The sequence below is a fragment of the Lygodium microphyllum genome, chromosome 23 (genome assembly GCF_053477565.2).
Source record: "Lygodium microphyllum isolate KBCC chromosome 23, Lygodium_microphyllum_v1.1.10, whole genome shotgun sequence".
Taxonomy (NCBI): domain Eukaryota; kingdom Viridiplantae; phylum Streptophyta; class Polypodiopsida; order Schizaeales; family Lygodiaceae; genus Lygodium; species Lygodium microphyllum.
In genome coordinates, this window is record NC_141157.1 from 24,955,233 (window position 1) to 24,981,044 (window position 25,812).

General features: G+C 41.5%; 1 protein-coding gene across 3 annotated transcripts in view; it reads right to left on the bottom strand.

Annotated features, from left to right (window-relative positions):
* Window positions 1–25,812, bottom strand: part of LOC148015979 (phosphatidylserine decarboxylase proenzyme 3-like) — a 220,187-nt gene that overhangs the window by 65,887 nt on the left and 128,488 nt on the right. For all 3 annotated transcript variants that reach the window (XM_087664264.1, XM_087664263.1, XM_087664265.1), the window contains 3 exons: window positions 11,723–11,823; window positions 11,087–11,134; window positions 10,833–10,979 (listed from right to left, as the gene is read on the bottom strand). In XM_087664264.1, coding sequence (XP_087520390.1) covers window positions 10,833–10,979; window positions 11,087–11,134; window positions 11,723–11,823 — 296 coding nt within the window. The remainder of the gene's footprint in view (window positions 1–10,832; window positions 10,980–11,086; window positions 11,135–11,722; window positions 11,824–25,812) is intronic.

Consider the following 25,812-nt stretch of genomic DNA (forward strand, 5'->3'; position numbering starts at 1 on the left):
GATGCTGGCACACTTGGACCACTCGGAATGCCTTTCTTTTTTATTCGGCCTCGAATGTACTGAGACACATTGCCAGGCTTAAAGGTCTCTTGCATTGACAGATAGATCTCATTTGGCACTCGGACTTGCTCCCTCGGGAAGACTTACTTCCCTGGCATATGGCAATTTCCTCTGCGTCTTTGCCATGACTTGTGTAACTTTTTCATGGCTTTGTACTAGGATTTTACACACGTTGGCTTAGAGCCCTCGTGTATCTTGTAATCATGTAAACTTGTACCTTTTTTTCATAATTAATACAATTACCTTTCACGAGAAAAAAAAAAGAATCAACACTTAAGTCTTAGAAGTTAGAATCTGAAGAGATATATCATATTAACCATAATTCGTGAAATTAGAGACATAATAATCAAGTTTCAACAATAATAAAGTTTTAAAACATTGTAATCAGCAATGGATTGTTACATTCATGATTCAACATTGTAATCAACAATGTTGCATAAGTCCAACAAGTGTGCATTGCAAAGACACGAAATATGCACTAAACTTTAAAGTCTAAAGATCCAAGTTACAAGAGCTCCAATTTCCAAGTCAATACTCTAAAGTTCTAAAAGGCTAGCCGCGAAGTGCTCTGATTCATGGAAGATGGCTCCACTGTGCCTGAAAGCTCATCTTGCTAAACAACATCCTCACCATCACCATCACCATCATCATCATCATCGTCATCTTTTTCCCAATGTATAAAAAAATCAACCTTTGCAACTGATGTACGAGCTAGCAAGCGAAGATTGGAGCTCACATAAACTAGGTCATTTCTCTTCATTGTACCAAGACAATTTCTCTTCTTTCAGTGAATGTGATTGAATGAGCTCCATAGTTGCTCTAAACAAGAAGAGCTAATTGTTTGGCTAAGAATACGAATAGCCAAACTCTGCAACTCTAGAGCTTCTGCCCCGTAGTCCTCCCACCATAAAGCAGCCCCAATATTTGTCCTGTCCTCTAGTGCATCCTCAATACCAAACATCCCTAATGTTTGCCGATACACAGAGAGCTGATTTTTAATTTTCCGTCACATTTCACAGCTAGGATAAAGCCTTGCAAGCAATATGTTCCAAGCCTTGACCACCTCAAGGTCTCTTTCTTGCATCTTTCCTTGAAACTCAGGATCAAGCACATATGTTGCAGCATGCATATGAGAGTCATACTCATTCCATGTGCTATTACATAACTCCTTGATCTGCTCATGCCTGCCTGCACTGCCTCGCACCACTCTGATGCCAATACATCTGCACTCTTTCCAGTCTCTAAAGCATCATGACTACCAATGAAGTATACATCCCCACGAGAATATGTGACAACACCATGTATGGACCTATGGCGTGTGTCATTCCATCCATCTGCTATCAATATCACTTCATTTCTTGCCCATTGATTGCGAATATGTGTTGTTGCAATCTCTATGGCTGCTTTCTCCTTCTAAACCAATGTAACTTGATAAGGGGGCTTATATGTGGGTCCATACTCTGCAATCTTTGTCACCATATTTAAAAATTAAGGTGACCTGGCTAATTTGAATGCAATATGGTCATGGTAAAAAAAGTGTGTCACTGCTGCATCTGTTTCCTCTTTTTTCTTTTTGGTTCCCATGCAGTGTGTAATGAACTTTGTCTAACACCACGACATGCTGCCATTCATGGCCCACAAGAAGGCTGCATAGCCACTAATCCTGGTGGTCTTCTGCATGAAGCACCATGCCCTGCTGGCCTTGAAGTCCATGTTGTTGGATCCACTACTATATTTGGCGTCCTCCTGGCATGTGAATTCCCCGTAGAAGTGGCTATGTAATCAAGTAACTCCTGCCTTTTCTCAATTGATAAATTAGTGCAAAAACGCACCTCTTTCCCCTCCTCATGTAGAAGATGGGCTCTCACTTTATCAACCCCACTAGTGCGAGCATAAGTGCAAAGTTTGCATTTCCAAGGGCCAAGTAGTGCTTCAACTTCGTCTAGTTGTTGACGAAGTACCTACTGAGGATGATGAAGATCCCATAGATCTCAATGCTGCCATCGATATAAAAGTGACAAATAATTAGTAAAGTTCAATGAAATTGCAGACATTTGCACCAAAATTTCAACATGCATGTGTTAAATGTTTGCTAAAAATGCCCGAACTTTGGTGCTACTTCAGCCTGCATTCCTTTTACTGAAAATGCCACAAATTTGGGGCATTCCAGCCTGTATTCTCTTGCTGACTTGCTGAAAATGCCCCAAATTTGGTGTATTTTCAGCTCCCAAATTTGGGGCAATGATTGATTCAAAATGCCACAAATTTGGGGCATTCTAGCCTGCATTCTCTTGCTGAAAATTCCCCAAAATTTGGCGCATTTTCAGCTCCCAAATTCGGGGCAATAATTGATTCAAAATGCCCCACATTTGGAAGCTCTTTTAGATCCTCGGATGATGGATCCCAATGCCCCCAATTTGGGGATATTGCAGCCAAATTTGGGCCCCAATCCTTGAGAAAGCCCCAAATTTTGGGGCAAATGCCGACAACTGATCCAAAATGCCCCAATTTGGGGGAGATAATGGTCCTGCTGAACAAAAATCAGTACTGAGTAGAGAAACACTTCGGTCGGTGCTTGATGCGAGATTCCTCACCTGATGGCGGGCGAGAGTCAGGGGCCAGGCAGGTGGGAGAGGCAAGCGGGAGCAAGCGAGGCAAGCGGAGTAGGCAAGAGAGGCGGGGCAAGAAGGAGCACCAGGCGAGGTAGGCGAGGCAAGCGGGAGCTGGCGGGAGCATCAAGCCAGCCACGTGGGATATGCAAGGCAAGCGACAACAGCAAGCGAAGCAGGTGCAACAAGCGCAACAGGCGGGAGAGGATAAGCGCAAGTCGTCATGCAGCAAATCGCGACCCTAAACGAGCCCCAGCAAACAAACAACATTTTTTTTTCTAATTTCCATTGCTGAAACGGTCATTCCAAATAGGGAATGGCCTTGGAACAGCCCGGAACGGGACATGGAACGGGCTAGAACAATCCACTGGTGTCTTCTGGGCTCGGACCTCCTGGAACGCATTAATCCATTCCTATGCGCTGGAATGGCCATTCCCTGTTTCTATAAACACCACATTGGGCTAATAAAGCACAAGTGAGGGAAGGAGAAGCTAGTGAGCCTAGTGGCACTAGCCAAATTGGAGGTGCTAGTGGCTTATTAAAAAAAGTACATCCATAACCATATCAGATCCAAGTGCAAAAAGCACCTTGTTACTATCTTCTAGTGATGGTACGCAAAGGGCCTCCTTGCATGGTGCAAGTGTCCATGCAAGACATCAAAGGTAGGCAATTGTGGAGGCAACTACGGAACTCACACACTTATTTATTCAATGTGCTAGGGAACTCGCATGCTTATTTATTCAATGTGCTATCCCTTTCAATGTAGCCACTACACATCAATGGAAGAAGACAATCACGGTAGTGAGCCACATACCGTGTCAGTGGAAAGGCACATCCGCCAATGCATTACGCACACAGAAGCTTCGAAAGGAAAAAGCATCCATAGAAGCTCAATTGGAGCCCTTGAAGGAAACATGCACAAAATATGGATGCACAATATTATGTGATAGATGGTCGGATATGTGACGAAGGAATGTATAGAATGTTTTGGTGTCTCCATGCAAAGGCACCATGTTCATTCACGCCATCGATGCCTCTACCTCAGGTCTTACCAACAAAGAAGCTTTTATTTGGAAGGTTGCTGAAAATTATGGGGAGGTGTGCCATACATTCCCACATTCGGTCGCTCACCCACCATAGCATGAAAAATTGTGCTGCTACCAAAGTAAGCTGGCTGCCCCGAATTCTCATGCAAACCTTGCTATCCAAAAACCATAGAATTAGCATTTACATCATGAACTTGCATATGCATTTCTTGCCCAATTGGCACCAACAGCTTTTCACCATGAGCATCTTTGGGAGCATCTTGAGAAGGCTTTGGCTTGGTCTTCGCTGCATCTTGCTGTCCCAAAGTTCTAGAAGAGGATTTTCTCTTCTTGCCCTTGTTATCCTTCATAGGAGTGTTCAAAAACCGAGTAAACTGAGGATCTTTTGCCAATTCAGCAAAGATTTCGACTGCTGCCCTCATTCAATTCTTGAATGCATCATCGAATTCCATTTCCCATTGTTGATCATCATCCTCTTTCTACATTGAGGGTCCAACATCTTGGCCTTCAGCCACATTTTCAGCATGTTGTCCATGATTCGTGCCATGTCCAACGTCAGGCATTGCATTACCTTCTTCCCCATGTGAATGTGCATCATGAGAGGCATCATTACTGCTTGATTGCATCCCACTGTATGAAGATATCTTGCTGTAATTTGTCGGCTGAGCACAAAGTTTAGCACTAGCACAAAGCTTTGGCCTACCAAATCAAGAGATTTGATGTATCCCGGCAATGGAAGCATGAAACTAGCCTTCCTTCTTGGAATTGGTGGTAATTAACATGATTTAAGAGTTAATTACAGCAATAAATAAATGCACATAAAATAAAATACACACTTTACCATAACATTCTTGGATAGTAGACTCCATGTTGGCCCCAAAACTGGCGCCCCTTGCGGTATTTCTTTAGCTTTCATTCAATTGAAAGGAATACAACTTGAGATTCTTCAATCTCCTCCTGCTAACCAATTTCTCTTGCTGTCAAAAATAACCAACAAGCCTTTTGGGTCATTTGCCCCTTGATTCACCCAGGACTTCTTCTCCAATTTGACCACTGGCTGGCCAAATGCTGCCCCAAATCAATTCGGGATGAGTTGGCTCCTGAAATCCCTTGATAATCTTCAATTATCAGCTGCTGGTTTCAGTCCCTTGAGCCTTCAATCTTTGGCACGGATCCCAAGGTGGCTGCTAAACCCTTATTTCTGCTGTGAATTAGAGTTTACTGCAGAAATTACAGATCAGGTCACCAAAAATGGCTGAGATCTCCTCCAAATGGTTAAGAATTGATGAGATTGTCTGCGCATAGGCTGAAGGAGATGAGACAATGCTGTAGAGAGAGAAAATTCTGAGATTTGTCACGAAGAACTGATCAAAATCTGCTGCTACCCTGCTGTACCAACCCCAAACGGATGCACCAACAACAATAGGAGCATCAAAGATTGTGAACTTCAAGAGAAAGTGCATCAGCAGCAATTGCCAGCTTCCCAAGGTCACGAATATGCAATCTCCATCACCAAAATGGTCTCCAATGCCTGGGAAATGGTCCCAAATGCTGGCAGCAACTGTCCAATACCTCTTTCCAACAGCTCCCAAAATGAAAAAACGAGATTTCCCTCTCCCTTTAGCCCTATTTAGCCTTTCCCCCACTTGCATGGGAAAGTTTTGCCAAGTGGCAGCTTTCTTAGTCCATTTTCAGCAATTTCCAGCCATTTAATTAATTCTGAAAATTAATTCAGCCCTTAATCCATGCCCAGAAAATTGACCTTGCCCGTCCAAAAATTAATTGGCTAGGCCATTTGCAACCCAAAGTGGTCCCATGCATTAATTGACCCTTGGACAAGCATTAATCCATTAATTAATGCCTAGTCCCTAGTGTCACCACTCACACTTGATGGCCAATTAATGGTCCTAGGGGCAAACTGACACCAAAATTCACCTAGAATCTAACAAGTGTAACTTGTTACAACTTTTGCCTTTGACACCCATCTTTTTCACAGGGTCCTTTGGCCTTCAACTGTGAAAAAGTAGCTTGCACCTCACATGTGCAACACATGTCCATCTTTTAATTGCACATTTGATTAATCATTTAATCAAATGTCAATTAAACATAAGCAAAGCATCAAATTTTCACGTCCTCGTGACACTCACCATATTGTAATTCAAGGCTTGCTGAGAGGAACTGGAGGACATGGGCTCTCTTCCACACCAAAAAGAGAAACAATCTCCTCTCATATCTTTGTCTCATTTACCTTTACAAGTCTCATTTACCTTTACAGGTAAATGTTTAGAAGATTGATATAGAGGTGTATAACATCCTCTACATACCACAAGAAGAGCAGGATATCTACTCCATGGTCTATGAGGAGCTATCAGCACCAATACATGAGACTCACGTACAGAGGAGGGCTATAGCCACTAAAGTGAGCGCCACATGTAGTCGTGCATCATAGAGCCAGAGTTTGAGGCAGAGTTTGAGGCTGAGACTGAGACTTGTTTGGAATAAAGGGTCGCTGCGTCTTTTATGGTGTTCGGGTGTGCACGCACCCTTACACATGCACTTTATATATATTATCAAAAACCTAAAGTGATACACTTAGTCATTGTATCGCCATGGAGTGTTGAGCTCTCACTCTCTACTTTGCACTCACTTTCTCTCTCACTATGCATATCTCAACCGTGACCACTTTGTTTCGATACTCACGCACTCGACAACAAACTGGTATCAGAGCGCAAGGAACGCACGCTCCTAGAGGTGGACAGGCGATGTAGGTAGGAGAGGCCACATTAGCTACGAACCAAGCACTTGCAAGCTGGGCGAGCAATCAACACTCTACACAGGTCGACGTGACTAGACGGGCAACACATGGGTAGGCGACTACCTGACACAGGCAGTCGACATGCAAGACCAGCAAGCACAAATAAGTCTACTTCAGGACATGTGTTCACATTCACAGGGGGAACAGTCTCTTGGATATCCAGGTTGCAAAAGTGTGTTGTATTGTCTACTACAGAGGCTAAGTATGTGGCTGCCACTAAGGCATGCAATGAGGCTTTATGGCTTTCATGTCTAGTAAGACAGCTTGGCATTACACAGGTTTCTATCCTCTATTGCGATAGTCAGAGTGTTATTATACTAGCACGAAATCCTGTCTTTCATGCAAAGACAACGCACATACAGATAAAGTATCATTTTATCAAGGATGTACTTGACAACAAGAGCATTGAGCTTGTCAAGGTACATACAGACGATAACTCTGCAGACCTCATGAAGAGTCTTTCAATAGAGCAATTTGCTCATTCCCGCCAAATGATGGGGGTTGGATATTATATGTCTATTTGAACTTTGTATATACATAGACTTAGTTGATTCTTTGCTCTACCTTCAGACACATCGCCTTTAGGTGGAAGATTGTTGGGAATAAAGGGTCACTGTGCCTTTTACGATGTTCGGATGTGCACGCACCCCTACACATGTGCTTTATATATATTATCAAAAACCTAAAGTGGTACAATTAGTCATTGTACCCACATCGAGTGTTATACTCTCTCTCTTCCTCTCTACTCTGCACTCTCTCCCTCTCTCACTGTGCATACCTCATCCGTAACACTTTATCAAGCACTTTGTCTCAATCCTCGCGCACTTGAGAGCAAGGCTGAGACTGCTTCATCATCTTCTCGATCAGGGCCCTCGAAGTCGGACGAGGAGATGGTCCACACATCCTTGGAGTCCAGATGAGCCATGACTCATGATACTCAAGAGTCACTTTAGCATTGCAGACTGCAGTTGCTAATTGTTCATTGATGTTGATACTTATTACTCAGTAGTTACTAGCGCCTAGTACCCAGTGCTTAGTACTCACTGGACCTTGGAGTTGGGACACATTATTCACATGACATAGTTACATGCATCATTGTATCTTGATTTTACTTATTATGCATCTTGTTCCATTGTTCTTGATGTCAGTCTTCACTGCTCTTCAGATCAAAGATAATTCATGAATCATAAATTATAATTCATTTTGTTGACTTAAGTTTTAAAAACTAAGTCTTAATTGCGTTAAGTTGTCTGAAGTTTTAACCATTCATTCTTGACTCTTCACTCGTGAGTCATGACACATGTAATGAATCATGATTTCAATCATATGACATGAAGACTCAAAGTATTGTATGAAATATGGATACATCTTGTTCTGGGCATTGATATATTTACATACCCACGTAATATCATATTTATTTTAGTGTACAATCTGAAACGTTGTTTCCTCGTTTCCAAAATTTCTCCAAAACTCTGGTTTTTCTCATTTCCATTTCCCACGTTTCTAAAATTTTTCCATACTATGGTTGCAATGGATTTCTCAAAATTTGGAGGTGAAGTTTCTTTACTAGAAATTGCAAGCCTAGCATTTCCATGTCTACCTTAAAGTGGCATAGTCAACCATGTTCCCCATGCTCACAAATTTTTCGCCGCTCTTGCCTTGGACTACATCCACCTTAAGGGTTCTTACCGGACACATTCACTTTATACTATGGAAAAAGGACACTTTGCATGCGTGTATCTTGTGGATCTCTAGGAGCCATGCTTGCACTCCTAAACATATGGGTGGTGGGGCTATTCTAGATATGTACACCCACATGTTGTTCTTCAATGGTCTCTCTTTTGTGCCATGTGCACTGATGACTCCCCTGGGTCTTGGTTGCTCGGTTCCTTTTGGAAGAGCCAGGAATAGTTTACGGTAATACAACCGTTCGTGCTTTTTGGTGGCAAGCTCTTAATGCCGATGCTCCCTTCTCCTTATCCTATTGCTTTCTGGTTGCTTAGCTTGTCTAATCCTGAAAGTTGGTTCTTCAAAATGCCCAATTGGCATCTTTCCGAGAATCATTTGGCCACTCACTCTTTCCAAATGGAATTGTTGGCAATATCCAAGCTAATTTTGTGGGATGGGAAGCAAGAGGCTTGTCCTAAATTTGATTGAGTGGCATGGCTGGGCTTATCATTGGTCTTTTATGCCACTCTGGTTAATCATCAAGGGTTGATGTTCTTCCACATCCCTCAAGGTTACAAGGAATTGTGGGACCTTATTCAACACACTAGTCTCCTTTCCAAGAAGGATTTGGTCCCTGGGCATATGGCAATCTCTGTTGCGTCTTTACCGTGACTTTTATGCTCTTTCAATCATCTAACCTTCTATAAAAGAGAACTAAGTTTATGCGCTATGGCCTGGAGCCATCTTGCATCTTGTAATCTTGTACTTTTTTTGTAATTAATGCAATTACCTATTATGGAAAAAAAAAAGAGAGAGGTTTGGGGGAGAGAAAGAAAAACGAAAGAAGGAAGAAAGAGGAAGAAGAAAGAAAGAAAGTTGTAGGCTTGGGTGAGTGGCAAAAAAAGCCTTGTTTTTTCGCACTAAATCATATGAATATATATGGTACTATACCGTACATATCATATCGTACAGATCAGTCTGGACCATGTACAGAGACAACCCTGCTTCTCAACCCAAAGTTGACATTAAGAGGTCTGTATCTACCTTATGGCACACCACATCCCAAATGACATCTTCACATTTATGTATCTTGCCTTGTGGAGGTATCCATCGGAATCTATCCTCAAAAAGCTGAAGAACATGGTCCCTAAAAAAAGGCAACCTTTGTGCCAAGTGGTGACCCTGGGACAATCCATGTCCTCTCAACGTCTATCCAAATTATGTCCATCCAAATTATGTCCGTCTTGATTACACGGTTCAATTCAATGTGACTGAGCTGCATGGCGGGTGCATGTAAACTGCACAGGAATGGTGGTAGGGACTAATCTGGGTCCCATGGTCCCTCAGCCATCCATTAGTCTATGGAAACCAACGTCGTCTGGCTCCTCTTGTTACAAACTGCTGTGAGAAGTGTAGTGCCAACTCAGGTATCTGTCTAGAGACAACTCCTGTATTGAAGGAGCTAGCTCTGTTTGCACAATCTCCATCCTCCAACGTCCGCTCTGAAGATCAGGAACCTAGAAAGCAGCTGCATACATGAGTGGGGGGGGGTGACTAGTCTATCCGAAAGCTATAACTTCATGTGTAGTCTATGAAGCATCATATCTCTCTTGTGGTCTATGAAGTACCATGCAGCTAGCTCTGTTTGCACAATCTCCACCCTCCATCATCCATTCTGGAGATCAGGGCCCTAGAAAGCAGCTGCATACACGAGTGCAGGAGTGACTAGTGTATCCGAAAGCCCTAACTTCATGTGTGGCTCCTGGAATTGGATCTGGACAGACTGTCTTCCCAGGGCTGTCAAGGTTGCAAAAGATACTATGCGCCTAGCATCAACAGCTCTTCTCAAGGAGAATTAGGGCCCAAAGAAGGCTATACCATCATAAACTTAGGATGATGATCACTTCACAACGTTGCTCTGGTAGATGAACTGCAGCATTGGACTGGCAATCCAGCTAGCTGAAGTATTAAAGATCATGATCTTGATCCTTGCTAGGTTCAACATGCGATCCCTCTTGATGTAGAAAGCACGTAGGACCTCAGAAGAATCTGGTATCAGTACAATGCCATCCACTTCTACAAAGCTTGGGATCAAGACTCCTGCTAGAGGTGCTCCTGTTCCCCTAATCCTATCTATAAAATCACCAGTAGAATCAAATGTACAGTCCAAAGAGTGGATGAGAGAGCGCAGTCCTGCTTCCCTCCAATTGTGCTCTGGACTATGTATGTATACATACATACATACATATAGGACACACTATCATACTCAAGCACTTGCTTCCATAGTGCCCCTCATATGGTTTGGCATTACAGCCCACCGGACTGGTTGCTCACACAACCATTGTATTGTCATGTACTTAGCTACTCATTACAAAGTTCCTTATACTTTATATTTTACCTAAGGGGGTTTTTTCACCAAGATGTTATTAATAGAAATTTATTTTCTTGACAAAAAAATTATCTTTGGGTATGAGGAGATTTTCAATGATAGTGAAATAGTTTCTCAACAGACAAAAAACAGATGGCAAAAAAATAAAGTGATAACTGCAAATTGTAGTGTGACAGTGCCAAATCATGAAATAAATCCAACAAGTGTTGGGAAATTCAATTAAGTCTAAATACACAAATTCGCACCTTGATCCAAAATCTTTTTGCATCATCTACCGATCTACAAACCATTAGACGGCAATCTGCTGCACAAACTGCCACATGATTCTTATTTTCATAAGCAATTTCCCGCACTCCAGGTTTCAGCTCTCGTATAAAGAAGTCATTGAAAGTCTGCATACAAATCAAGAATCCATGATTTAGCCTTGTCAAGAGACACTCATCTAGCAAAACACTCTCAGATAGTGTGCCTTATCACCACAATTCATCAAGTGAATTACCTTGTAATGATCCACAGGGTACTTGAACTCGTCAACATTAATGCGATCCTGTCCATTTTCACACAAATTGCCAGGTGAGAACAAACAGCAATTTTTTTTTCAGTACAGACTAAAGATTTCATCCTGTGAACCCAAAACATAAGGAAACTAATTCTGGAGCATCAAATCAAGACACTAGTCACCAACATTTATTAATGTATTCCATAAGTGCATAGTGAATAACTCCAACAATGGGTAGTGATACACATATCCATTTATTTTTGCAACATAAAGTACAGAGCACTTCAAACCTAAGCCAATGTTATAGCATTAGACGACCAGAACTAATTTTCTTTGACAAAGACGTAGGTATTTCTTAGCTTACACAAGATAATTAACCTCACCTGAATTCCTGATACAAGATAACTAGAACCAAGTTTCTTTGACGTAGCCATAGGTATTGCCTAACCAATTATCAAGCCATGGAATCCTCTGGACTACCCTACAGTTACCTTCAGCCCTTCTAAATGTGGCAGTTGTATTCATAGCAGTAGGCCAACTTTCTTCAGGGCATAAAGATTAACAGTTCATGAATTGGCCTAAGTCATGGCCTAAGTCTCAAGAATAACCACATTTACATGGCACACACATGGGCACCTGAAAAAACTCTATAAACTTTGGTATTTCCTTTGCTGATTCAGGTTGACTCATGTGCATCCCTTGCTGCTTGGATAAATTTACAAGCATCTCCTTGGTACCTTCATGTCATGACAAATCATGTTAGATTTTGTAAAATGTCCCCCCATCGAAGTACAAAGTCACTATGCTTCCAAGAGTGCACTTAGAATAGGAACATGAAGCTCTTAAACATTGACGATTATTTCAGAATGCAATCCATCCAAAAACTAGGCAATTAACCACTAGAATTGCATTTCTAGTACAAACTGTACAAACAGGAAAACTTTAACTATACTGATCAGTGATGCAGAATCTTTGAAGCAAGCATACTGTCAGCACTATGATAGAAATTAGTATTAAAGACCAATGCATTGCCAGGCAGAATACAGTTCCTCTGTGTTTGCCAGTTTAGAGACTAGCCAAGTATGAATAGTGAAAATTAAAGTAAGATGGGCAGACCAATTCTCTAGCTGAACGCCTGTAAGAAATAACTGAAACTAATGTGATCAATTACCAATCATTGTGTGATTTCTCCACCTGATGGAAGCAATGATTTTGGATCTTCGTAACCACTCATGGCTGTTCTCTCCGAATCCCAAGTGAAAATGAAAGTTTGACAAAGTGCCAGTACAGTTGTTCACACATATTCTTGTTTTTTTGTTTAACTTTTTATTACCATATTGGGAACCCCAACAGAGGTGAAAAAACCAACATGAAGTACCAAATTTAAAAATAACAAAGCACTGCCCACATAAACGACAAGTGTTAATTACAAATGCCTGCTGTAATCAGAAAGTAGAGAGAGTAACAGTTTACTTGTCAAAATATTTGCAGTTGCCAGGACCAGCTTTAATCAAGAAGTAGGCATTAATTGCAGCGTAGCATCCCAAAAATCAATTAACACTCAGTAAAGAAAAATGAAGACATGGGAAGTTCAAACAAAGGAAGAGGACGAGGATGAGGAGGAGACATTGAAGAAGAAAAAGGAAGAAAGAAGAAGAAGAAGGGAAAGAGTTTAGAAAGGAAAAAAGAAGGAAGAAGAAGAATAAGAAGGGAAAGGAAGGAAAGAATGGAGGAGGAGGAGCACACTGAAAGAACATAGGAGAAGAACACAAAAAAAAAACACCTAGACTCTCTGAATAAGCTGTTTTGACCATGGAGTGGTCTGACCAAAATGGTGTTTGCTGGTCCAAAATGGCCAAATTGTTTCAGCCAACCCGACTCGCCGTTTTAGCATACTATGTAGTATACAACAAGAACGTGTGGAAGAAATCTTTGCAAGACCAAGAGACTTTTTAAGAGGTCATGTTAAAATCAGCTTGCCAATGTACAATGCTTTTGAGCAAGCTCCCATTGTTATTTGATAGGCAATCGGTTCATGTTGTGCCTTGCAGACCCATGGCTGACTTTCACCAGATGCTTAAGTAAGAATGTCCTGTTTGGGTGGAGATTGAAAACTCCCCAGCTGTGTATTGGACACTCTTGTCGAATGAAATGGTTGCAATTGGAAAGATTTTAGTTCCATCAAGTGTACGCACATGTAATAGGAATCAAATGCGCATGCTTTGGGATGCAGCAAGTGTCCTAATTGGCTACACATGGACTCCGTGGGCATGTATCCTTAAAGATTCAGGCTGAAATGGGATACATTTTCTGACACTTGCTTCTCTTGTGAGAAATTCAGTCGCTTGATCATGGAATGCCCTTACAAGCAGGAATGAAGCAATGACTTGAATGCTGAAACCAGAATTCAACATGATGGTCCTTGTATGGACTTAACATGGATGCTCCACCTGTTGAGAGTGACAAAGAAAATGGCTAAACATCATATAGTATGCAGGCCTCGTTTCCAAGGATGATTTGGCTTATTGGCATGCTATAGTTTTTTCAGTTTCTTTGCCATACATACAGTTCTCTTGTGAATCTTGTATTGTACGTTCATAGTAATTAATACAATCACCCTTTACAGAAAAAAAAGGGGAGAGGACTACTAGAGCTTCCTTGGCAAATCTTTAGAGAGAGGAGGAAAGGTATCCAAGATCCAATTGTGTGGTTAAGAGGATGCATGCTGCCAAAGCAGAGATGGATGTTGTGAAGGAAGCCAAAGCAAGGTTTATGTATCGGGTGAGAGCTTCTTTTTGGACATAGGCAGCAAATAGAGTGAACCAGGATTTTTTTCCACACAAAAAGCCCTCTCTGGAAACTTAGGATCATGGATCTTTAACCAAGGTCCTTAAGAGGTAGGGAAAGTGGCCAAAGAGTACATAAACCTCCACATTATGAGAGAGAGAGAGAGAGAAGAGAGGAAAAAAAAAATTAGTAAACCACATAGATGGTGGTCAATGAGAGTATGAATTGATCATTGATGGCCCCCTTTTCAAAGGAGGAGCTTGGGCATGCTTTACTAGCCTTGCCCTCATGCAAGTGCCCAAGGGATGATGGATATGAAAAGGGTTTCTTCCTGAGCTACTGGGAGTTGGTCAGCACAAGACTTCTTACTCTTGAGCCACTAACTTTAGCATTGGCACTAATTATCATGCATTAACCCCTGTTTTAGTCTTAAAATCCCAAAAGGTTATTACTGCTAAGTTATAAAAAATAAATGAATTTTTTGTTAGTTTACACGTCCCCATGTGTGAACACACCTTAGGTGTGTAAATGTGTGTGTCAAACGTGTTCACACATGGGGCCACATATAAACGAACATTTTGCATGTTCTTATCAGGCCAGTCAACTAACTTGGATGTAGCCAAGACCTCTGCTTGCAAAGAATTCGCTCCCTTTCTAAAATCTGAAGCGCACCATATGGTAGGGCAAAGAGACTATTGCCATGATGCAATCAACTGGGTAAGAAGAAAAGACTTTGAGGTTTTAAACGATTGAGTGGAATTTAGAATATTCCACTACGAGGCTTGGAAAGTAGTGCACCCATGGAAAACACCAACATCCTCTAAAAAAAACCTGGCAATATCGGTCCAAGGGTGATCGCTAAACACACAAAGCCTATAAAAGGGCAGACCACAAAGCCATGATATGGATTTAAATATCCAACAGGACAACACCACCCAACCATTTTGACGTAGTAAGATCCGATAGGCTGCACTAGCTCAATAGAACAAATGCACCCCCAATCATTTATAAATAGGAGTCTATATTACTCCATCCCATAGTCACCATAAACGTTTAACCTTGTTTCATGTTTCGAGGTCTGCTTTCGTGTTTTGTTTCATCGGCTACCTCCAGGTTTCAAGGTTTCGAAAAATATAATTTATTATATTTAAAGCTAGCAAATAGTAGTAATGTTATGATAAGAAATAGGTCCATTAAATGAGTAAACCATCTAAAGCCTAAAACAAAAACACCCATTTCATCTATTCATTTAGAATTTCATATTTAGGATCCATAAATCACAATGTACAGGCTACAACATATGTATAATACATTATGCAAAATTAAAGTGAAAACAAATGTTCATGAGTGGAATCCTTGTGGAGAGGCATTTGTCACTCCAGGTGGTGAAGGCCCAAGGCAAAGGAGGAGGTGAAGGCAGAATATGTGGAAGAGGAGGGGAAGAGGGAAGAGGAAAAGATGAGGAGGACAAGGAGCAAGAGATGGAGCAGAAAGAGATGCAGGACGAGGAGATGTGCAACGAAGAGTAAGTGATGGCCTGCACAAGGCAAGTGTGGAGTAAATACAATCTGAAAAATAAAAGCAGGCTACATGTTCTCTTTTTTAGGAAACGCTAAAAAATCATTTGCGTTTCATGAAAAGAGATGAATTGTTTCACAACCTTGTTTCATGAAACAAAAAGAAACATTTCGTGTGTTTCGCTGTCTAGTGTTTTGCCAGGGTCGAATGGGTTTTTTGGTTCCTATGCTCCATCCTTGTCTCTCATTCTACCAGCCAGCCAGTCTCTAGCCCTTTCCTTCACACTGCTGCTCACACCCACTTCCAGAAGACATCGTCAGTTTGTGGAGGACCATCAAAAAATTGTCTAGCTGTCCACATGGTCTTCATCACCAGACAACCTGATTCAAGGGATTTCCACTGCTGCAAGTTCTCAGCCTACAGGCTGCCCAGCTTCCCAGATGCCTTCCTCAAATAGGCGACCTGATTCAGTATCTTCTAAGCAGTTGTCTTCATTGTCCACTCTGTGTTTTACTGCTGCACATGGCACCCACCATCCCATCACACTCTCGCAGCAGCCACCTTCATCACACCTGCAGCAGTCAAGTTCATCACCAGCCTCTGTGTTTGCTGTTTGGAGATCATCTATCTGCTACCAAACCTGTGTTTTCTGGACAGTCAGGCCGCCTTGCTGTTTGTCCGGTGATCTGCATTGATCTAGAGGGCTGACATCATCATTGATTGTTACATTAATAAATGTAACTTATGGGAGACAGGCGCGAGGGATGACCGTCCGGGGGCCTTGGGCACCCGAACGGGGTCAAGAGGAGCCTAGAGAGTAAGTGAGTCTAAGAATAGTAGGACTCACCTGAAGCAGACGGCTGGTAGTCGAATTAGGGGGAGGAGCCAGCAATCTTCTAGGCGAGGCTGGGTGGTGAATCAAACGATCTCTCTCGTGCTATTCCAGGAAAGGACCGAGACAGAGTGGTCACCGAATGGTATTGAAGACTTATGGCAGGCGATCTTATATTGATTCAGTCACACCTGCCTTTTGCTGCCCCTGGACTGCATACAATGTGTTATCATCAAACTTATGTCAACTGCTGCTGCTGCACTTCGAGATCCGCCATCTCGAGTCTAGCATCTTCATCAGACACCTCTGCCGTGATCCTAAGACACTGAGGTTTGAGGCCCCCTGATTGAATGATGTTCATTATCATTCAGCATTCTACAGTGTGTTCTCCATGCCGTCATACACTTTGCATTTTTGGTGTATGCCATACTATTTCTTTACACTTACAGCATTTCAAATCCAGTTTTGCAAGAAGGGTCAGAGAAGGGAAACTGCTTGCTCAAGGCAAAAGAAACAATCAGACTTGGGCCAGTTAATATGAGAGCCTAAAACTCTGCGAAAGATCTCATCACTACTGCAAACGCCCTCAAGTTTCCATCATCACCATCTAATTACACATGCTCATCAAAGAGTACATTATTATCATGATTATAGCCTGTCTATGTCTAGATGGTCCACAGAGTCCAGAATATTTGTCCAAGCAAAAAAGTAAGCATAACCTTTGTAAGGATGAAGGTACCTGCAAATAGCCAGAAAACATCCCAAATTTAGTATGGTGAACTCCACACTTCAGCTATCTAGTCCACCCATCAAGCAGAAAACATGCACCACTGTAGGAACAAGAATGCTCTCACTTGCAACATTGCACCTGCTGCCATTAGAGGAAAATCACCTCACATTATTGTAGGACCTCCCAAACCAGTAAGACACCCCCAATGTATGTCCAACAAAAACCTTTTACTCTAAAATACCATACTTTGCCAAATGTGTGAAAGTTTTTCAACCCACCATTTTTGTGGCCTACACATTCGCCAAATGTTTTCTTATCCGAATGGGAAGAATCAACATTCCATAAATGTGATCACATTGAAATGCTGCAAAAGAAGTTCATTGTAATCTATGCACCAATCAGCCAGTCTATCCTATTCATTCAGCTCATATGGTCACCGTGTGTCTTAAGGTTGTATAGCTATGTAATGCATGGCCTACTACAAAATTCAAACAGCTCAAGGAAAAGATAGCACATAACCTACATCCTCATCACAACATCGACCATATAGATGCCTCGATTTGCCTGATTATAAGCTTTTTTATCTTCTAATTCACCTAGTGGATACACAAAATTCAAGGAAAAGATAGCACATAACCTGCATCATCCATGACAACATAGACCATAGAAGAATCCATCGATTTGTCTGATTATAAGCTTGTTGATCTTCTAATTCAGCTAGTGGATACAAAAATTTCAAATCCAATGAATATTAGCTTCATTAAGTTTCCTTCCAGACCTGATCTGCCAATTGCCATCCAAATTTGTCAAAACCTTATTTGAGTGCTTGAGCAACCTTGTCGTATAGGAGGCCAGGAATCTTGCAAAAACTACTCAGTGCCACTTCAGAATAATCCACCTTTCAGTGTCATTATTTCTTTCAGTGAAAAGAAAATTCTATTTCCTGCACCTCAGGGAAAGAGCAAATGAGATCATAAAAGTAGTTGTTCTGTGAACAACCAATCTGGTCGGCCATAGTGTGAGACCACATGAGGGGTAAGAACATGTGAGAATCGGAGAATCCCATGACCACAAAAAAGCATCTCTCCTACTCATCCTCTTAGAACCACCCTGCAGCCTCTCCCATCTCCCACAAATTGTATGAATGATCTCTGCCCAAATCCTAGAAAGAATCTCTCCGCCAGAAACACCTTGGTATCTATAGCATGGCTACATCTCACAGTCTCCTGAAGAAGGAGCTGAACTCCTCCATGCTCTGATCAAAGTCTCTAGTTGCTTGTCCGAGTAAGAAAAGTCCAGACGCCCAAATATGTGTGACTGTCGCTCTCAGATCCTAATCATGAAATAGTTGCTCTAGGATCCTCACACTAGAGTGGGGTCATCTAACTCTTTTACAAAGAGCCGAGTGAACCAATGAATGGCCTGATAGAGTCATGCTGGTGATACCAACTACTGCTCCTTTGTCACAAGCCTAATCATCCACATAAAACCTATCAATCCTGGACAGAATTCTAGACCTTGCAAGTACTTAGTTTGGTAAGGACCACTGAACATGGCTGTTCTTGCAAAGTGACCAATAATGTCGCTTTCCTTACCAAGGTGCACTGTGGATATGTAGAACATTCAGACCCTATGTAAGTTGCAACTTTGGAGACTATATCTTATATGCCCTTATCATTGCAGACCTCCTAATATTCAGACTCTAGCGGTATATACCATCCATGTAGATACTTTCCATGTTCCTACCCAAAAAATAGGATGCCAATCTGTGTGCTGCCGTGGGAATAGTCACTTGTAAACCTGATGCCGATGCAAATACACACAAGACAGACATAACTAATAGACATCTTTTTGACCAATAAGGAAAAAGTAAGAGGCGTCCACTTGTCCAAACTGCAAAAAAAAAAAAAAAGAGATCCATCTAGTGATTTCCACTCATGGAGTCTTTCTTCAAATGTCAGAATCTTTGTCTACCAAAAGCATAGATGCAACATTAATTCAGTCTTGCCTTACAGACTAAGAGTCCATATTTCATATGATACTTTGCCCAATGTGCACGGCATGGTTCCTTCCTTATATAATCAATGTATGATATTTGGCATTTGAGCCAAACACCATTTTAGTCATTTTATTCATGACCTATGCCATTCCATCCTTAGGTAACAAATGTGGGATATTTGGCATTTTGAACACAATGCAATCTAATTCATAAAATGAGCTATGAAAGTCCACTAAATAGTACCAAAGATGTTAAGAACATCAACACTAGTCTTCTAGAGAAAAGCCACTTTTGCAGCGATTAGAAACCCCTACAAAAAAAAATGATATTTTCCTCAATGATAATTTTTTTCCAAGAAAAAATCTGGCTAATTGTATTAGTCAAAAGACTTTACAACAAAGTACATGTGCTCAACAGCCTAGCTAGAGCTGATACAAGGTCAAGCTAGGATCATATATACAAGCCTCTCGGAGCCATCTAGGTGGAATGGGGTATTGAAACCATAGAGGAGGAGAGCAGCACTACCTGGGCTTGCCTACCTGCATTGTGAAGAACAGATCATGGCCACCCCAAGTACATAAGAAGTGGTATCAAAACCCCTCATGAGCTCAAGAGTCGCCCTGCACCTAATATCAGTGGCTGCAGATGGAGTGAATGATTGGAATCCAGAGCTCTCCCAAAGTCACATATGTGGTCAGACAATCGCCGCCTAGAACCAACTGACAGTGTGCCTCCCAGATGTGCCAAACTGTGAGGCTCCCAATAATATCCCATACCTCCGATTGCTCAATTGTTGGCTCTGCCGGATGGGTAATGCCTCCAAACCGACCACAACACAAGCACTTGCCTCAATAAGAAGAATTCTATCATGCATCTCCGCCTCATACAATAGGTGGAGGCCCTAGCTAACTAGCTGCCAATAGACAACCCCCCACGATATAAAACCCAAGCTAGGTGCCACATAACAAAGAATGCAGCATGCTCCTCTCCACACCAACTGTGCTACCTCACAAGACCAAAGGCAATGCTTCAAGGTTTTCAAGTGATGATTGATAGGGGTTGCAAACTACATCCTACTACATCTACGCTAGCCAATAGCCACAGGAAATAAGACACCCTCTGTGGCCTCCAGCTATTCCATAAGCCTCACCACAAGGTCCAACGAAAAGCCTCTATAATGCTCTGTTCACCTAGTGCCTATTGCGCCAAGGTGCCCAATCCATGTCCTCATGCATCAAGATGTTCCTGCCAATCCATGTGTAGGCCACGAATCCGTGGGGCTTCTTGGCAACCACAATGGTGGCTGCCCAAAGCCAGTCTTCGGGGTCCCACTCCACCTCATCAAGGGGCAAGCTCTCTCAAATCCATGGGCCCCATTCCCAAAACTCACTCTAGGACACATATGGATCCAACAACCATGCCTTTCCGTGGAGTCCAATCATATGGATCCTCCTCCATGGCAAGCCTAGAAGCTCATCCTCATACTACCCTCTGTCGAGGGCTAGCCTTCTGTCGATCTGGACTATAAACAATATCTCATGGAAGGCACCACCCACTCTACCTACAACTTGTAGAGGCATCCCAACTAGTGAGAACCTAGTGACCCACAACTCACCACGCCGCACTAGCTCCCAAATGGGGGGTCTAACCAAGCCTCATGTTATGTTCCTCAACACCTAAATGGGCACCAGTAGCATTGGTCACGATGGTGACTGAGTGACTTAGTGTGAATACACTAACGATACTCTAGAGTTAGGACAACCGAGTCCTATTTATAGGACTCAAGGCCCTATTGTGCACATTCATTGTGTGATCACCACTCTTGGACACTTCACACGTTGGTCGATGCATCCGTACTCCAAGATGGTATGGGTTGGTGGTATGGGACAACAACCCTTGCGATGTAGTTGTGACCTGAAGTGTTGCTAGCTCCTAGGCTCAGGGGTGAGCCTATTTGGCTCTACGGGTGAGACGTGAGACTGATGTCCCGTCCCTTTTGTGTTGAGTTTGGCTTGCATCATGTCTCATGTGCAAGTTCGATCCTAGGGGACGTTTCATTGGTATCAAAGCATCAACCTACAATTAGGCACGAGATCTGATGACATGCACAAAACCACTTGCTCAAGAAACCATGATGGTTCACACTTGACAAGTAGTTAAGGGTAGTCTAGGACAGACTTGGAAGGAGAGGCGTGCACAAGGGGCACCTATTGCGGGTGGCGGGTACAAGAGCAAGGTACGTTTCATACCCATACTCGAGTTTTGTGTTGGGGTGATGGTGAGGCACAAGAGTTTTTCAGTTGTTGGTTGGAGTCCGGGGAGCTGCCACTCTAGGGCTATGGCTGACCATCTTTGGGGACTGAAACCTTGCAGCCCAATTCAGCATTAGAAAAATTTCATTGACAGTAATTTAGTCTTTAATGTTAATCTTAGCATTCGTTTTAATGCTATTGTAACATTAAATGCTATCATTGTGTAACATTTGGTGTTTATGTTAATGATACCATTAATTCTAATGTTTATGATATTATTAATGTCAATCTTAATCTTGTGGTCAAGGTGGGTTTGGGTATCAAGGATAGAGAAACACCAAGAAGAAAATGGGGAGAGAGAAATTTTGAATTTTGAAAGGGAAAGACGACAAACAAGAAGATAGAAAGTGTGCTTTCTCATATCTGGCCTGCCGTTTACAGGGACTGCAAATAGGGAATGAGAAAGTTTGATTTCTGGCCTACCGAGCCTCTGATCAAGATCATCTCTGACACGTAAGGGATCCATCAGAAGTCTGATGGTCCAATGTGACAGCTAGCGCATTCTTTAGGCACTGATAAGCAAGGAAGAGCACACGTTCGACATGACCGGCAATGGTGGCATGAGCGAAAAGAGTCGAGCGAGGGAGAGATAGTCCAAACGATCGTGATCTTTCTTTGAAGTGACAGCTATCACTCTGACTCAACGACACAAATCTCTCCATGACAACTCCACATGTGTGCGTGTCGGGGGGGGGGGGGGCATTGTGGGGGGTTTTTCTTTCAAGTCCACATATACAAATTTCCCAAATCACGTTTATACGTGTTTGATCATGTTAAAGTTCAACCCTCCCTCTTCTTATTCATTCGACTCTTTCCAGATTTTAGAGTACTCTTTGATTAAAGCCAAAAGCAAGGCCCTTAATCTGTCTCTCTATCCCCAACCAATTTTTTTCAAAAACCTGACTCCAGTTCTACAGTAAATGCAAATTCTTTCTGTTGCTTCTTCTCCTCTCTCTCGCACTCCTTAAACTTCAAATTAACTCTTCTCTCAATCTCTCTCAGAATCTCTCCTTTTCTTTATATCATGTCTTCTCGGGGTGTATCTTCCTTTGATGTGCCCATTCCCACAAAATCTCAGCACATGGAGGCTACTTGTTCAGCTTCTCCCAAAGCGAACACATACATGGTCAGCATCCCAAAGCTTCTTCTTCTTCCAAGTCCGAAGGAGATTCGTCCATTGTGGCAACTCTCCAAGCTCAAGCAAAAAAAATAAAACTGCAATTAGCCGACTTGCACACTCCCCATTTTGCATTCATGCCCATAGCCATGAGGGCGTTGTCTCTTTAGTTCCAACCTAATCCCTTTAAAGGGAAGAAGGAATGTGATGAGACAAACATCAACTCATGGCTAGCCAAATGGAAGGCGTATTTTGATTTGTATCAATTCAATGACGCTCAGCGCATCGCGCAAATACAAAATCATGTTACAAGGAAAGGCATACACTTGTTCTGCGGGCTTACATCCTAAGCCGGCAACTTGGGCTGATTTTCAATCCATTTTTCAAAAATATTTCGTGAGACTAATGATTGGATTGAAATCTTTTAAAATTTATTTAAGCTCGATATAAGAAAGAAGAGATTGGATACACATACGCTTGCTGTGCAGGCTTACATCCTAAGCCGGCAACTTGGGCTGATTTTCAATACATTTTTCAAAAATATTTCGTGAGATTGATGATCGGATTGAAATCTTTTAAAATTTATTTAACCTCGATAAAAGAAAGAAGAGCTTGGATACATACTCTCAAAAATTCAAAGATTTATTGCATAAGACGAAGACATCGGAATGTCCTCAAGTGTTGCTCTATATGTGATATCTTTTTGGATTGCTGCCAAACTAATAAAGTGAGGTGCTCCGCAATCCTCTTCACTCCCTCGAGGACGTTTACAAGTATGCAAAGATTTTTTATAATACTTTGGCTACGAGTAAGGGCAGCCAATCGACTAGGGGTTCCCATCGAGTTGCCTCAATCTTTCACTCTAAGAATTCATCTACCCCAACAGCAACTCATCAACTAACTTCAAAGTTGCATAAGAAAAAAAGGCGGTAAGTGAAAGGTCACTCACAACAAGGACCTTTCGAAGGGCCGTTGTTTCCCCTTCTATCAGATGGGTCATTTTTGCGGTGATCGTGAGTGCCCCCAAAACAAAAAAGTGAAGTCTACTTCAAAGACTTCAATAAATACTCTTGAGGCTTCCGGTACTTCTTTTGAAATTTTATTAAAATAATGTTTTGTTAATGCTAGCTATAGCAACAATAGTCCCATTAATAAAATTATTTTTGGCACACATGACCTTTTATTTGATGTTACAATGTGTATAAATGGCCAAGATGTTACACTTTTATTGGATAATGGTTCTACTTATAACTTTATTTCTTCTTACATAACGCACAATCAACAACTCCACACAATACCCGTTGACTGAGTTTACCATATCTGATATGCAAAGGAACCTAGAGTGGATCATTGGGATCATATAGTGCCAAACTTAGATCTTTTGATTTAACAATAAAATCAAATCATTGATTTCCGACTTATAAGCCTTGACTTTGTGAATGTCATACTTGGCAAGCCATGGTCCTTTGAAAACTATTATTACTTCTATATTGACAATAAAAATCGTATGCTTCCTTTTTAGCTTGATAGTCATTTCCATGTGATCAAGGGTTGTTTACCCTTTGAGATCACAGAAAATAATGTACATATGATTTTCGCAATGAAGTTTACTCAATCTTTTTCAGATCCAACTCTTACTACTTATATTTGTTTCATCAAAAAAGTTCAATTGTTTGATAATCAATGTAATTTGATTTGTTTTAATAATAACCTTAATATGAGTTCGAATGTAAGTGAGTATTTGGATCCAATATTACATGAGTATACTAATGATTTTCTGTCCGAGTTACCCGACAGACTTCCACTATCTCGCCCAACCTTAGACCATAGAATTAAAACTTTGCTCAATAATAATCCCCTCTCTCAACAACCTTATAGGTTTAGCTCGAAAGAGGAGAACCAGATAGCTAGGCAACTTCACGACTATTTAGCTAAGGATTATATTGAGCCAAGTAAATCCTCATGGGGTGCGCTTACTCTTCTCGCCAAAAAGAAAGATGACATGATGCACTTTTGTATCAATTAGAAAGGTTTCAATAATATGACCATTAAGAATAAATATCCGTTGCCAAGGATGGATGATCTTATAGATCGATTTTATGGTGCACACTATTTCACCAAGATCGATCTAAGGTCCAAATGCAATCAAATACAGATAGCTTCGGAGGATGTCTCAAAAACGACATTTCGAACACAGTATGGACATGAGCACTCCCACAACTTTGCAACAAACGATTAATGATTTATTTTGTCCTACCTTGAAAAGTGGATAGTTGCTTTCCTCAACAATATCCTCATTTATAGTAAGTCGTCGAAGAAGCATGCCAAAGACTTGTGTATCATCTTACGTTTCTTAAGATAAGCAATTGTTTGCTAAACTATCCAAGTGCGTAATCTTTTACACGGAGCTGTTATATCTTGGTCATGTCATCTCAATTAATGGCATTCAAATTGATCATGAAAAGGTATGACCAATGCTCGATTGGCCTAATCCAGAGATCATAAAAATCTTTTTTAGGTTTTATGGGGTTTTTTTCAAAAATTCATTAAGGACTAACTTCATATTGCTGAACCTTTAACATGTTTGCATGGGATATCCAAAGCAATAAGAGGTACATTAGTCCGCCCGTTGTTTAGACTAGTGAGCTCAATCAATATTTTCAAACATTGAAACGTCTTGTTACCACTGCGTGGATGTTGCAAAATATCAATCCAAATAAGTCTTTTGAGGTTCATACGAATGCAAGCGATTATGCTTTATGTGCTATCCTTTATCAAGATAGCCAACCTATTACATTCAAGAGCCGTAAGCTCATTGATGCCCAAACACGTTATACCATCCAAGAGAAGAAATTATTGGTAATCATCCGTGAGCTTAAAGTAAAGCATCATTATTTGTACGGCACCCTGTGTATTATTTGAATGGGATATAACATCTGGATAGGCGCTCATAGCATTGGTCACGATGGTTACTAAGTGACTTAGTGTGAATGCACTAAGGACACTTTGGAGTTAAGAGCAGCCGAGTCCTATTTCCAGGACTCAGGGCCCTATTGTGCACATTCATTCTATGATCACCACTCATTGAAATATCCACATGATCAGCCCAATCTCCATGGCCACAAGGCGAGATGGACAGCTTTTCCAAGACTTTAACTTCAAATTTCACTATAGGAAGGCCACAATTATTATGCTTGTTGATTCTCTTAGTCGAATTTCTAAAGTCAATGCCTTGTTTTTCTCCGAAATTCAAATGATTTCTATCTCTCTCTCAAAGGGCATTGCCAAACCAATCCTTTGGTAAGAAATAGCGATTACCTCCAAGGAAGCTTAGGCAATCTGAATGCCTGAAGGTTGGCTACTAAGAGAAAGATAGTTGAAGAGTATTCTATTTCAAATGCATTACTCTCTGAACAAAGCAAAGTGTGTAT